The sequence below is a fragment of the Balaenoptera borealis genome, assembly GCF_965194805.1.
Source record: "Balaenoptera borealis genome assembly, chromosome: 2".
NCBI lineage: Eukaryota > Metazoa > Chordata > Mammalia > Artiodactyla > Balaenopteridae > Balaenoptera > Balaenoptera borealis.
This window is the reverse complement of record NC_138867.1, coordinates 31,363,638-31,375,936: the sequence shown is the minus strand read 5'-3', so window position 1 is coordinate 31,375,936 and position 12,299 is coordinate 31,363,638. Positions and strand designations below refer to the sequence as shown.

The following is a 12,299-nucleotide window of genomic DNA, read 5'->3' as shown; positions in this document are numbered from 1 at the left end:
CCACAATTTTGCCCAAAGCTTTCTTAATATCTGTTCTCAAAGTATTTGATACTCAATAATACCCCAATTCTTAGGTTAAATCAATATAATTATAAAGTAGTTTAAAAAGATGTCAACTATTCCCACTGATTCTGTTTACTTGGGGTGAGCCCCTAAGCTATCTAGCACTAGAATCTATTGACTGCCTTCTGGCATCATACAGCAGTTGTCTTGGAAGCAACTGAAATCCAAATAGCTCCTTCTGCCCCCAAAAGGCAGAGGTGTGCCATCTCCTCCTGCTGAGTCACTGCAGATTTCTCCTTTCCTCAGAGACTCACCACTGCTGGCCTCCTACGCTGTTCCCTGGTTTTCACCTGCCACCACCGTCCTCACTGTGCCATCTGGGCTGCTCTGGCTGTGCCTTGCACCTCTTCTGTCTGTTGCTTTCTCCTTTCTGCTTCTTTCCTTTCTCTCTTCTATAGCCCGTCCCTATTCTTAGCTTTCTGAAGTGCCATTGGACATACAGTCATTGTCAGACTATGGATTCCTACTAAAAATCTAAAGACTATTATTTTGTACTCAGGGGCTACTGCTATGTCGCATTTGGGTGGTCTCGTTCCCCCACTCTCACTGGATTTTGCACTTTGCCTATTGTTCCTGTTGACTGAAGACCTGAAATCTAGCCTGTGAATAACTGGGGAATAACTGTATCCTAGTCCATCACTCTCAATTTATCAGGAAAATGGTCTGTAGCAAACTCTTTGCTACAAAAAGTCACTAGAAAAATAAAATCATAATTCACTTCCTTTGAAGTGGCAGGACTTATTAATAAGGCAATTCTGATATGGCTAAAATAGGGGCATTTTGGATATAAAGGTCAAAGAAGAACAGTAAACACATTATTTCACTGTCAAGTAGTTTACTATAAATAAGTATGAAAGCATGTGTCTGCAGCTCTGTGTGTATTAGACACTTTCAGATTTTTTTTTTTTTTTTTTTTTTTTTTGCGCCAGAGGAACACAGAAGAGAATAATGAGTGAAGAGCTATAGCAAACGGCAAAAGTAACAGAGAGAAAACACATAGAAAAAATGAAAGAGGAGAAAAAAGAAGAATACATGCAAGAAATCAGATGAAGAAAAAGCAGATAAGCCAGGAATATGTAGATTAAAAAGTATGGAAAGGAAGATAAGAAGCCAGAGAGAGAAAGTGAAATGGAGAGAGGAGAGGGGAGGGAAACAGTAAGGAAAAAAGAAAACTCAAAGGAAAGATTATTTTTTTCCCTTTAGTTTATCAAATTTTCCTTCCCAGTAAGTGTTCCGGAATACTATGACTAACTTCATGACGGCCACCTCTATAAGTTAATTTGCACTCACAACTGGAATTATCTACAGGAAAGAAGAGGTGGGTTGATTCTAGGATAAGGAGCAATGCAGAATATAAGAAATACATGAACCATGGGAGCCCAGTGACGTTCTTCACCCTGAGCTCTAAAATGATCTACATCTGGGAAACGTTGTTCAGCAGCCACTCAGCCATGCCTCCCGTCTTCCAAGCCTCAGATCTGATCCCCATCACTAATGTTTTCATTTGCTGAAATCTTTAATGTGGGCCTTTGTCTACCTTAGGCTGGGACAGAGGGCAAAATGGTCTATGTGTTTCTCCACCTGAGCCAGCTGGACAAAGCACAAAAGAAGATAAGCCTTCTACATTCCAAATGGTAATGAGGAGAGCACAGGCTCTGGAGAAATATTCTCTAGTTTGACTCTTTGACCATTTATAAGCCCCGGGACTTTGGATAGTTACACAGCCTCAGTGTCCTGTCTTTAAAAGAGAGAGAGTGATGGGTTCTACCTCCTGAGAGTTGGTTTGAGAATAAAATGAGATAATTGCATGTAAAGTGCGTAGCATAATTCCTGGCATACAGTAAGTGCTCAGTGATCATTTTATTGTTATTATTACTGCCTCCTAATCTAAGACAACAGGTTATATCAATTACACAATTGTTAAGCTCAGTAATAGATCCTCAATGACTACAGTACAAACATCTTTATTTAAAGGTAACTCAGTACTCAGAGAACAAATATTTGACCCTATCCTTAAATTCAGATACAGGCCTACTCTTGGGGCCAGATAAGCTATAACACTCTCGCCAGTCTGGGGAAACACATGTAATCAAACATAGTTGATTTTTACAGCAAACCATTTGAGTGGGAGAAATAAAGACAAAACGTAGCCTCACAGCATTTCTGGTCAAGTTTTGCCACCAAATGACTAAAGAGATTTGGGGATTTGGGGATTGTAGACAAGGGGCTATAGACCTACACATTCTATGCTAAGTGTCCTTTGCTCCTCCTTCACTAGAAGATCAAAGACCTAGCCTAGGTTATCAACCACATTTTAAAAGCCAAGCAAATTTACTTTCACTTGAGAGAGAGAGAAAAGCAGCTGCTGGTGGCTGGGTAGTGGCCTGGCCCAATTAGGCCCTGGTGTTCCTAGGAGTTGGCCCAGCACTCACAGCTAGACCTCGGCCTCCTCCCGCTGAACATAATCAATTTCACATCACACCAACACCAGACAAGGCTACTCAGTGACCCTGATGGATTAAGACAAAAACAAAATCTCTCTGTAATCATGTCTGAACTCAGCCCGAAACAGTATTGGCCAAAACACAAAAAATGATCAAATATTATCCCCCTATTCTGACTGATATGAGTGGCGGCTGCTTTTTCTTTTTCCTTGCTTTGCTCTCCCCACTTCCTAGATAAGTTTTATTAAGATATCCAATCATAGAGTTGTCTATGCTCCCTTTACAGGATCCAATTCAGAGCAAAGCGCTGCTTCCTTGAGCCCTCCCCAAGAAACCCCTAACACAAACCCAAATGCTATAAGGGCTTTCTAACATCCTCTTCCTGAGATGCCCCACAGTTCCTCATGGTATGTGTTGCAACAAGTCAGTAAACTCAATTTTGTTCAACTACAGGTATATCCTGTGCTCTTTGGCTGGAGGACATTGACAATTTCTTTTCTTCCAGTACCAGAATAGGATGATCAATTTTTATAATTTTCTCCTTTGAAGACTTCATCATAATTCTCAAGATTTACTATCTGAAACAAAAATCTCAATTGCTATATTATATAACCTTCTTTAATGGTTAAAATTTTGGGTGGCATTCTTGGAACTTCATATCTTAAAATTTTGACATTGATTTATACAACAGTCTTCTGTTATTAGATTTGCTGTCTCAATTTTAGTCAACAGAGGCCAAATTTCAATCAAGGAAAATGATGCTGAACTAACCAGGAAATATCAAATAATTAGTTACATTACATGACAAACCATGTAATTCCTAATGACCCTGAAAGGCTAAAGTATGAGAAAATGTGTGGTTTAATAATACCTGGGGGAAAGAGGAATGAACTAAAAGTCAGCGTACTCAGAATCTGCTACTAACTTTCCACTACCTAGTTGTATAACCCTAAACAAATCTCTACACATATCTGATTTGATTTCCTCATGTGCCAAAGAAGAATTAAATGATGTCTAAGATTCTTTTTCAGATCCAAAATTTTATGTCTCTATGATATGGTAAGGTCACAGGCTAATAAAAGGTCATTACAATACATTATAAAATATGGTATATAATAAATATTCAATAGGATTTTTTGATATCTCTATTTTTTTCTTAAAATAAAATTTGGTACTTTTGAAAAAGTGTGGACATAAGACCTTTAGTTAGTGTACAAGGGAATCCAGATTAAGTATAGTTAGTGCATAAGGGGTTAGTTAGTCAGTGCACAAGGGGGTCCAAATTAAGGATGTCCCTAAAATTTGGGACATCAGTAGAAAATACCACTCTCTAAAACAAAAACTACTGAGATTTAATACAAAAGGACAAAATTAGCCACCTATGGAAACCCACTTATAAAAAAAAAACCAGTTAACAAGGAATATAGGCCATCTCTCAAAACTCACAATAATTTACCTATTTAAATTTTTTACGCATCATGTAAATGATAATCTTGAAATGTATTAGTTAAACTTATTCAGAATAGAGATATGCTGCAATGGAAAAAAAATACACAAATATCATAATTTTAGAAGATTTTGTAGTAGTAGTAACACTGGAAAATATCATTGAACAGTATGATTCCCTCAAGCACTGGGGGAAGAGAAGGAGGAGGGAATCTGACATTAATCTAATCTAACTTAATCTAATCGAATCTAACCACTCACTGATATCTAGATAAAATATCTCTAGAGCAGAAAAGTAAAACACATCAAATATTAGCTTGATTTGAGGATTCTTTTGGTAATGTCTAATTTCTAACTGTCAAGGAGCAATCCGATCTGTAAATTTGGTCTCCTCCTGAGTGTACCAGCCCACCAAGACTTGCATTACGTTCCAATGCCAGTATACGTTATTCTGCTGTCCTTTTCCACATGATGAATTGGTACTGTAGCTGATAAAATCAGCAGAATGTAACTTCTGTTAGCATGTGACAATTCCTAAGAAGTTGCTTTAAGTAAAAAAGCAGAGCTTTTGAAATCACGAAGGTGAGGATCAAAGCACCCAGGGTGACCTTTTCGAGATGAACAAATCCATAAGGTTCAGTCAAAAACAATACTTTACCCTACTTTTGTCTCACTCATACATTCTCATGTAATAAACAATTATTTACTAAGTGCCTATTACGTGACAGACACTATAATAGACATACTTCTAAAGTGAGAGGCAGAAAAGTGGTTGAAATAATATTTGAGTATCTAGCTCTAGTATAGATGATAGGCACTGTGGTAGATATTTTCCATTTGCAATCTCATTAGATACCCTCCCAAATATATAGCAATTATTACTATTACTTCTCAGGGTATAAAATTGGGACTAGAGATCATTATTTGTAACCTGGCTACTACAAAATCAAGACTTAGGGATGGGATACTAAACTTTCTTAACTCAGTTTTCTCTTTATTGGTTCCTTGTTACTATTGATAAAAATGTTTAAGACTATTGAAACAATAAAAGTATGCATAATAAGGTATTTACAATTTTCAATATAGCTCCATCCAGAATCGAAAATAATATGGACTGTCTTACACATCCATTTTTACAAAGAATCTGATCTGTTCAGTACATGGAATTCAAATGCTTCTACTCATTTGTGGAGAATGTTTAGTTCTGACATTCTGATGCCAGTTTCCTCTTACAGTGTATTCACAGGCGTTTTGTAAAACAGAGGCAATGCTTATTCTTGAAAATAACTGAGAGTTTGTAAAGAATTTTACAGCAGATCTCTTAGTAACATTATTTTATATTGCTTATTTTTGTTATAAAAATAATTGCTTGAATTTCAGATGTGATTTTGTGTTGAACAACTTTTTGTATTTTAAGACATTTCATTAACATATACGTCTAAGCATTATTTTCCAGGACAAACGGTTTAGTTAAACTTAACTCACTGGAGATCCTTAGCTTTAGTAACATAGATCTGAATCTTCAGGTGTTGACACTAATCAAGCCTCTGGTGACTCCCAGAAACCTCATTAAGTGGAGGGAGACCATTCTCAATTGAGGATCATTGAAATTCATTTTCTTACTGCTGATATTCAGGGTAGTCCAGACAACGCAAAATTCAACATGAGATGCTTTACCCAAATTGACTTCTACCTTTCAGAATAATCCAGAAATCAATCGGCTTTAGCTACCCCTCCAATGACAGCAGTGCATTCACTTGGCATTCTCATTCTGTTTTCTTTGTCCCAGCAAGCAACATATGGACTGAACCACTTTTTAAAAACACCAATAAATCCACCTTTGCCATTTAAGCATGTAGGAATTAGGTTATCCCCTGTGAAGTTACAACATGCCTGGGTGGTTGAATTTCTGTACTGCTTGTGATTTCAAATTGAACAATAATCCTCATTAAAAGGAGCTCAAATGAATACATTTGGGAGGGTAAATTTTTAAAAAAATATATTCCCTAAGCATAAACTCTAATATATAATACAGTGCCTAAGAGCACTAGTCAAAGATGTAGCTTCAAATTCTAGTTCTAGGACCTACTAGATGGGTGACCCTGAACAAATTACCAAGCTCACTCAGCCTCTTTTACTCATCTGTACAACTGGGACAATGCCTCTTAGAGCTTTTTTAAAGATTATAAAAGAAAACCTATGTAAAAGGCTTAGCACAGCGTCTGGTGTAAGTACCTAAGTGCTCAAGAAGGGATAACTTTAATTATTCTTCTTCTTCCATTTATAAACTTTATTAGAGAAAATAACTCTTATGTAACCCTCCAATACTTTAAGATACTTACTATATTTCAACCAAAATATTAAACCTCTTTTTCTCCTATTTTGTCATGTGATGTTTGATCTACTTCTTTGATTTTATATTTGTAAGGCTATATTGTATTTTCCTTTCAAGTTATAAAGGCAATACAAGCAAAAAGCCAAATAACACAGATGTATAAAAAAAAAGCCAGCAATCTTTCCCAGGGTAACCAATACCAACACACTGGTTTATATCCTTCCACACTTCTCTCTATGCTTACACAAACCACAAAATGAAGAGTCCCGTGTATGTCAACAGCCCAGTATATGCCTCTCCGCACTTTTCTCTCACACATCCTCATGCAACAATGAAATTATACTGGTTACAATAAGCTATAACTTTTGTGTTTTACTCGAGCATTCTTTAGGTCAAAAGTTATAGCAACTAACTCATTTGTTCTAACAACTGCATAACAGTCCATTGCATTATCTACCCAAGTATTCTGCTACTGAAGGGTATTCAAACTGTTTCCATTTTTTTTTTCTTTTTGGCCCTACAATCCATGTAGCAATAAACATCCTTGTTCAAATGTCCTTACATATTGGTGATTTTATTTTTGTATGATAGTTTCTGTAAAGTAAGATTTGGCATTTACTATGTCTCAGGGACTATTCTAAATGTTTTACATTTATTATCTCATTTAGTCTTGACACAACTCAGTGCAATATTATTATTACCCCTATTTTGATTATCGTAAAATTTAGGTAAATAAATTGCCCAAGGTCACTAGCTAGTAAGTGTGAATAAGTGATTTCAACCTAAACAGTCTGGCCTCCAAATCCTTGCTCTTAACAGGACCCTTATCCAGCAATTGCCCAATTACTTTCCCCAGAGGTTGTACCCACTTACAGTCCCTCCATGAGAGTTCCTCTAAACCATTCTAAGCCTTCCATTGTACACCATAGGATGGCTTATCTAATGACAGAAATCAACTGGCAGTGCGCTTCTTAGGTGCACAAATCGTATCTTGTTTGTTTCCAAACACAGTTGAATGTGTGCCCTACAGTCAGAAAAGCCTTTTACAATATGGAATTTGGTTACTTAGGGGATTGTCTCTCTCTTTTTAGGCTCCTCTTAGCAATTGGGATCAAAAAATGAATATGTATTGCTAGTGAATGGGATGCAGAATACTGCAGCTGTCTCTGCTAACAGCTTCCAGCGTTATGCTTCGGGAAAGCAAACACTGGGGATTTTCCATTTATAGTTTATGTTATTTAAATTCTTACTTAAAAATTCTCCAGTCTTTTAATATTCACGGAATGAAGTAATTCTTCCTCCTCCTCTCAAAGCCAAAATTCCCAAAATGATTACAATTAGAATGGCATACTACTGTTTTTACATATTTCTTATGAATTTTATTTACTTTTCTCAAAAGTGTTTCAATATACAACAGAGCCTTAGGGACTTGAGCAAAGGGTGCGGTTTTTATTAATCAAGTAAATAAACCAAATTGAACTCAGCAATTTGTAACTGCTTTTCTTTGGAAGAGTATATCTTAAGGGCATGTTATTACATTTTGGCTCCTATGGTGAGAAAGAAATATGAAAAGAAAAATGCTAAACGCCATCCTGAGATCAGCATCGTATTTTAGGTGAGGAACAGTCAGAGACACATGGGATGATCATAGAATCCTGGGGAAAAAAATTACTGCGGTTCCCAGGGCTTGTGCCGGTGGTGGTTTGGCAAAGAAAAACTCCGGGTTTTATGCCTCAAGAAAGGCAACTGGAGAAGCTCCAAAGTTAAAGATCTTAAACGCTGGTAACAAATACTGTGTGGCTGCAGAAACACTACTGATCTAGCAAATTCTGTGGATGACTTAAGACTTAAGGTTGAGTTGGCACTATTGCCCCTCTGGTAGCAAGTTGGCATTATGCAAGGATGAAATGATTCGGTCTGAAAACCTCTTGCTTTGAGCAAAAACCGTACCAGCTGGAAAATGAACTGCTTAAGAGACAACAGAAAGAAGTTGAATGGGGTGTAGTGCTATTCTGGAATTTTGGCTGTCACAGAAGGTGCCAACATGTAAAACTGCCTCTGTGGTTGTGAGATTTAGAAACTTGGGGCGGCAACTTCATGGCTCGGGTAAAATCAGGTTAGTGAAGAAGGTCAGCTTTGGGAAGAGTGAAAAGTGGTCAGAAGCAGCTAATGTGTACATTTGAGCTAAGACTGCTGAAATTTGTAAAAGTTAACATATTCTGCATTAACTCATTTCACACACCCTCCTCTCCTGCGAGGCAGTTAGGTATGGCAAGTATGACTGGATCTATTTTATACTGGAGGAAACACACTGGAAGAAGGAGAGGGTATTGTAACTTGTCCAGGGGCACACATTTAGTAGCGCGATAGCTGGCTTTCAGGCCTCATATTTCGTTGGCTTAGTAGCACACCACGCTTGAGCGTGAAAGGAGCAATGTCAGGGCCAGACGATAGAGTCCAGAAAATTCCTCTCTCCAAAGGAGCAAGGGAGCCCTCCTGAAGCCTCTGATGGCTGAGCACCACGGTAGGTCAGAACCTGCGGGATTGGGACCACCGTGCTGATGGATAACGCTGAGCGGCAGAGCGGAGGCGGGAGAAGCCCTGCAGCGGCTGAGGTGAGCCGGAGCGGGCGGCTAGCGCCTGCCCCGCCACCTTCCATCAGCGCGCCGCGCTCCAGGCTCCGCGCCCCGCTCGCCCCCGGCCCGCTCTCCCCAGGCTGTGACACTCACTCACGGTCTGGGACACCTTCAACTCCTGGTTGAGCCACTGGCACAGGATCTCCGACATGGCTCGGCCCGCGCCTCCCACCGGAGGCAGGTGTCAGGAACGCGCGGGAAACCCAGTCCTCCCGCCCGCGTCCTCCTGTTGCCAAGGGCGACCCGTTGCTAAGGAAGCGCCTCCAGGCCAGAGCTAAGGGAAAGGCTGGGAGAAGAAGGGCGCCAGAGCCCAGCCGAGGAGGACAGAAAATCGTGACTTGCCCCCTGCTGGCGGGTAAGACCTGGATATGCGCAAGCGCAGTGGGCTTCGAAGTCCCGGAGACGGCGGTGCGGACCCTCAAGAGCGCTAAGTTAGGAGGAGTGGGGTGCGGAGGGGCGAAGCAGGGAAGCTAGTGGACTGAGCAAGGGGTTCTTGGACAAGCAGAAAGAGAAGGAAAGAGGCTTGATTGAAAGGGAATTTTTTTCTTCCTGTTTGTCTCTTAAAGAAACCTATGGAAGGTCCTACTCTAATGGCCAGTTTTAATTGCTACATTGTATGGGCTACCCAGACAGGGACAGAATGGGTCTTATTCATCTTTTAATCCCAGAACTGGTATAGGTCCTGACCCGCAGCAAGCATTCAAGTTTTGTCGGTGGTGGTGACAGAACCAACATTTAGGGTAATTCACACCTTTATATTGTTTTGAGAGGTGAATATTTAATGAGATTCTTTTCTGGTCAGTTTTGCCTTCCAGGTAATATTTTTAAATTGTAGTTTGAGAAAGACTCTCACCTTGCCCAAACCCGAGTCAGCCTCCTCTGAGCCCTCTTCCCTCTGAGGTCCCACCTTGAACTCTGTCCTTGGCCCCTTGGTCAAGTTTTAGCAAAAATCCTGCTGGGTCAGTTTAGTGAAAATCCCCCACCCATATCTGATCTATTACCTCATCCCTCACCCTTGATAGCTGATCATTCTGGCCTGTCTTCAGCAGGGATCCTGTCAAGTCAGTTTAGCCTTTAGCCCTGCTGTTTCCTCTTAGTAGTTTTCCACCCATAGACCCAACCCTGCTCCTTGGCTGTAAATCCCCACTTTTCCTTGTTGTATTCAAAATTGAGCCCCAACTCTATCCCCTACTGCAAAACCTCACTGCAGTAGTCCCTTGAATAAAGTCTTCCTTATGGTCTTTAACAGTGGTAAGAAAATTTTCCTTTAATAATTTCTACAAGTTTAGATAGGATAATGGGGAAAATTATATACATATATAATAGTATATATATGTATGCCACAAATATAAGGAATTTTCTCCCCCAAAAGCTTGGATACATCAAATTATGATTCTTTTAAACTGTAAGAATAATAACAGTAATGTCCTAATAGAAGAAATGTCTTTTAAGATTAATCTGAAATTGATCCATGTGTCCTGATTGGATAAAAGTTTAGTACTATTTCACTGTTGGCTTTACTTAACTTTGAAATCTCCTATCCCATGAGTTTCCTCACACCCAACACAGCAGGCATAACTAAATACAATGGGAATTCTGAGGGAGATTTATTGCCAACAGAATTGGAGCCTGATGCATTTGCTATGCCTCACATTAGAGTTATCCAAATTCGGAAGACTATAAGATTCCAAACAGCCTCTACAGCTTGGGGGAATATATCTAGTAAACCTTTATCCATTGGAAATAAGTCATCCCTGAAAATGCTTCTAAGGGATGAATACCTGCCTGGAAATGACCTCCAAGACACTCCTGTTGCTTGTCATCCCAGTAGTATATTTAAATTGAAGACTAGCGTTACACATTTATTAAGAAGTTCCAAGCTTTAATTTCAGTCTATAAAGCCTGGGGGATAGAAAACAATGTTTTCTAGATTGCTGAGAAAATTGCTTTTGGGGAAGGATGTAGGTGAGGGTGCATCGAATTCCACAGCTGCACCAGAAGAGAATGCCTGAGCTCATAAACCATCCATAGATATGTGCTATTATTCCCACGTCAGAGCAAAATATTTCTGTGCCCATCTGTAGGAGCTATTTGGTTGTTGTTTGTTTCAAAGAGTTATTTGTAGTGTTTGTCTTTGGAACCCAGGTCCCAGTCTGCCAATGTGGTATTTTGGAAAAGAAGTTTTTATACAGAATTTAGATAAATGAAGAACAGACACTACAAAATTAAGGCAAAGTCTTTCATTTCACAGAAAGAACATGATAATTTTTTTCAGTTCCTAAAGCATCCCAGTTGAAAGTGATCTGACATTAAAATATTAATGAAAAATTTGAGCTATTACTGAAATACATGCATTTTACTGTGTGTTTTTTCTTGAAATTGCTAGTTTAGTTATTATTCCAAGTTTCCCATTAAATCTATTGTCTTTCCATTGAAATCCCAGCTCAGGGCAAGGTTTCTAGCACTGCTCATGTTGGTGTTTTGCATTAATATGATATGTGACTTGTTTGTTTCCCCATGTGGAATCAGTTGGGAGAGGAGATGATTAAAGAAATGGACAGTTTCCCATCTGTTCTTGGGATGGCATCCTTACTGTTTTTTAATTAAATTTTTAGCGTACCTGGATCTTGCATTTAATCGTAACTATCACAGCAATTTTAAAACTAAATTAAAATTTTATTTTTTAAAACATTACCTGTCATTTATTTATAAATCCTTATTTATTCTTTGTAAATAGTCAAGGATGGATTACAAAGAGTTATTTTGAGACCACAAGTTGGCTTGAAAAGTCCTGCTGTGTACCGAAATGAAATACACCTTATTCTTTTAAAAAATAATTGTAACATTTTTTCATAAATAGAATTTTACACTATCGATAAAGCCCAAGCTTTGGAACCAGACACACCTGGCTCCAGATGTTTACTTTTGATCCAACTAGTTTGTTTTTTTTTTTTTTTTTTAATGTTTCTTCTGATTCTTTTTTTTTTTTAATTTTTTTTAATTAATTAATTTATTTATTTTTTATTTTTTTTGTGGCTGTGTTGGGTCTTCGTTTCTGTGCGAGGGCCCTCTCCAGTTGCGGCAAGCGGGGGCCACTCTTCATCACGGTGCGCGGGCCTCTCACTATCGCGGCCTCTCTTGTTGCGGAGCACAGGCTCCAGATGCGCAGGCTCAGTAATTGTGGCTCACGGGCCCAGCCGCTCCGCGGCACGTGGGATCTTCCCAGACCAGGGCTCGAACCCGTGTCCCCTGCATTAGCAGGCAGATTCTCAACCACTGCGCCACCAGGGAAGCCCCCAACTAGTTTTTTGACTTCGGAAAAACTACTTAACTTCTGAGGCTCAGTTCCTTATCTGTAGAACAAGGACATCAATA

At 39.1% G+C, this 12,299-nt stretch overlaps 1 protein-coding gene across 2 annotated transcripts in view; it reads right to left on the bottom strand.

Annotated features, from left to right (window-relative positions):
• SPEF2 (sperm flagellar 2) overlaps nucleotides 1–11,856 on the bottom strand; it is a 185,125-nt gene extending 173,269 nt beyond the window's left edge. For both annotated transcript variants that reach the window (XM_082382147.1, XM_082382148.1), the window contains exon 1: nucleotides 9,018–11,856. In XM_082382147.1, the coding sequence (XP_082238273.1) occupies nucleotides 9,018–9,075 (58 nt within the window). In that variant the 5' untranslated portion in view covers nucleotides 9,076–11,856. The remainder of the gene's footprint in view (nucleotides 1–9,017) is intronic.
• Nucleotides 11,857–12,299: the final 443 nt, after the last annotated feature.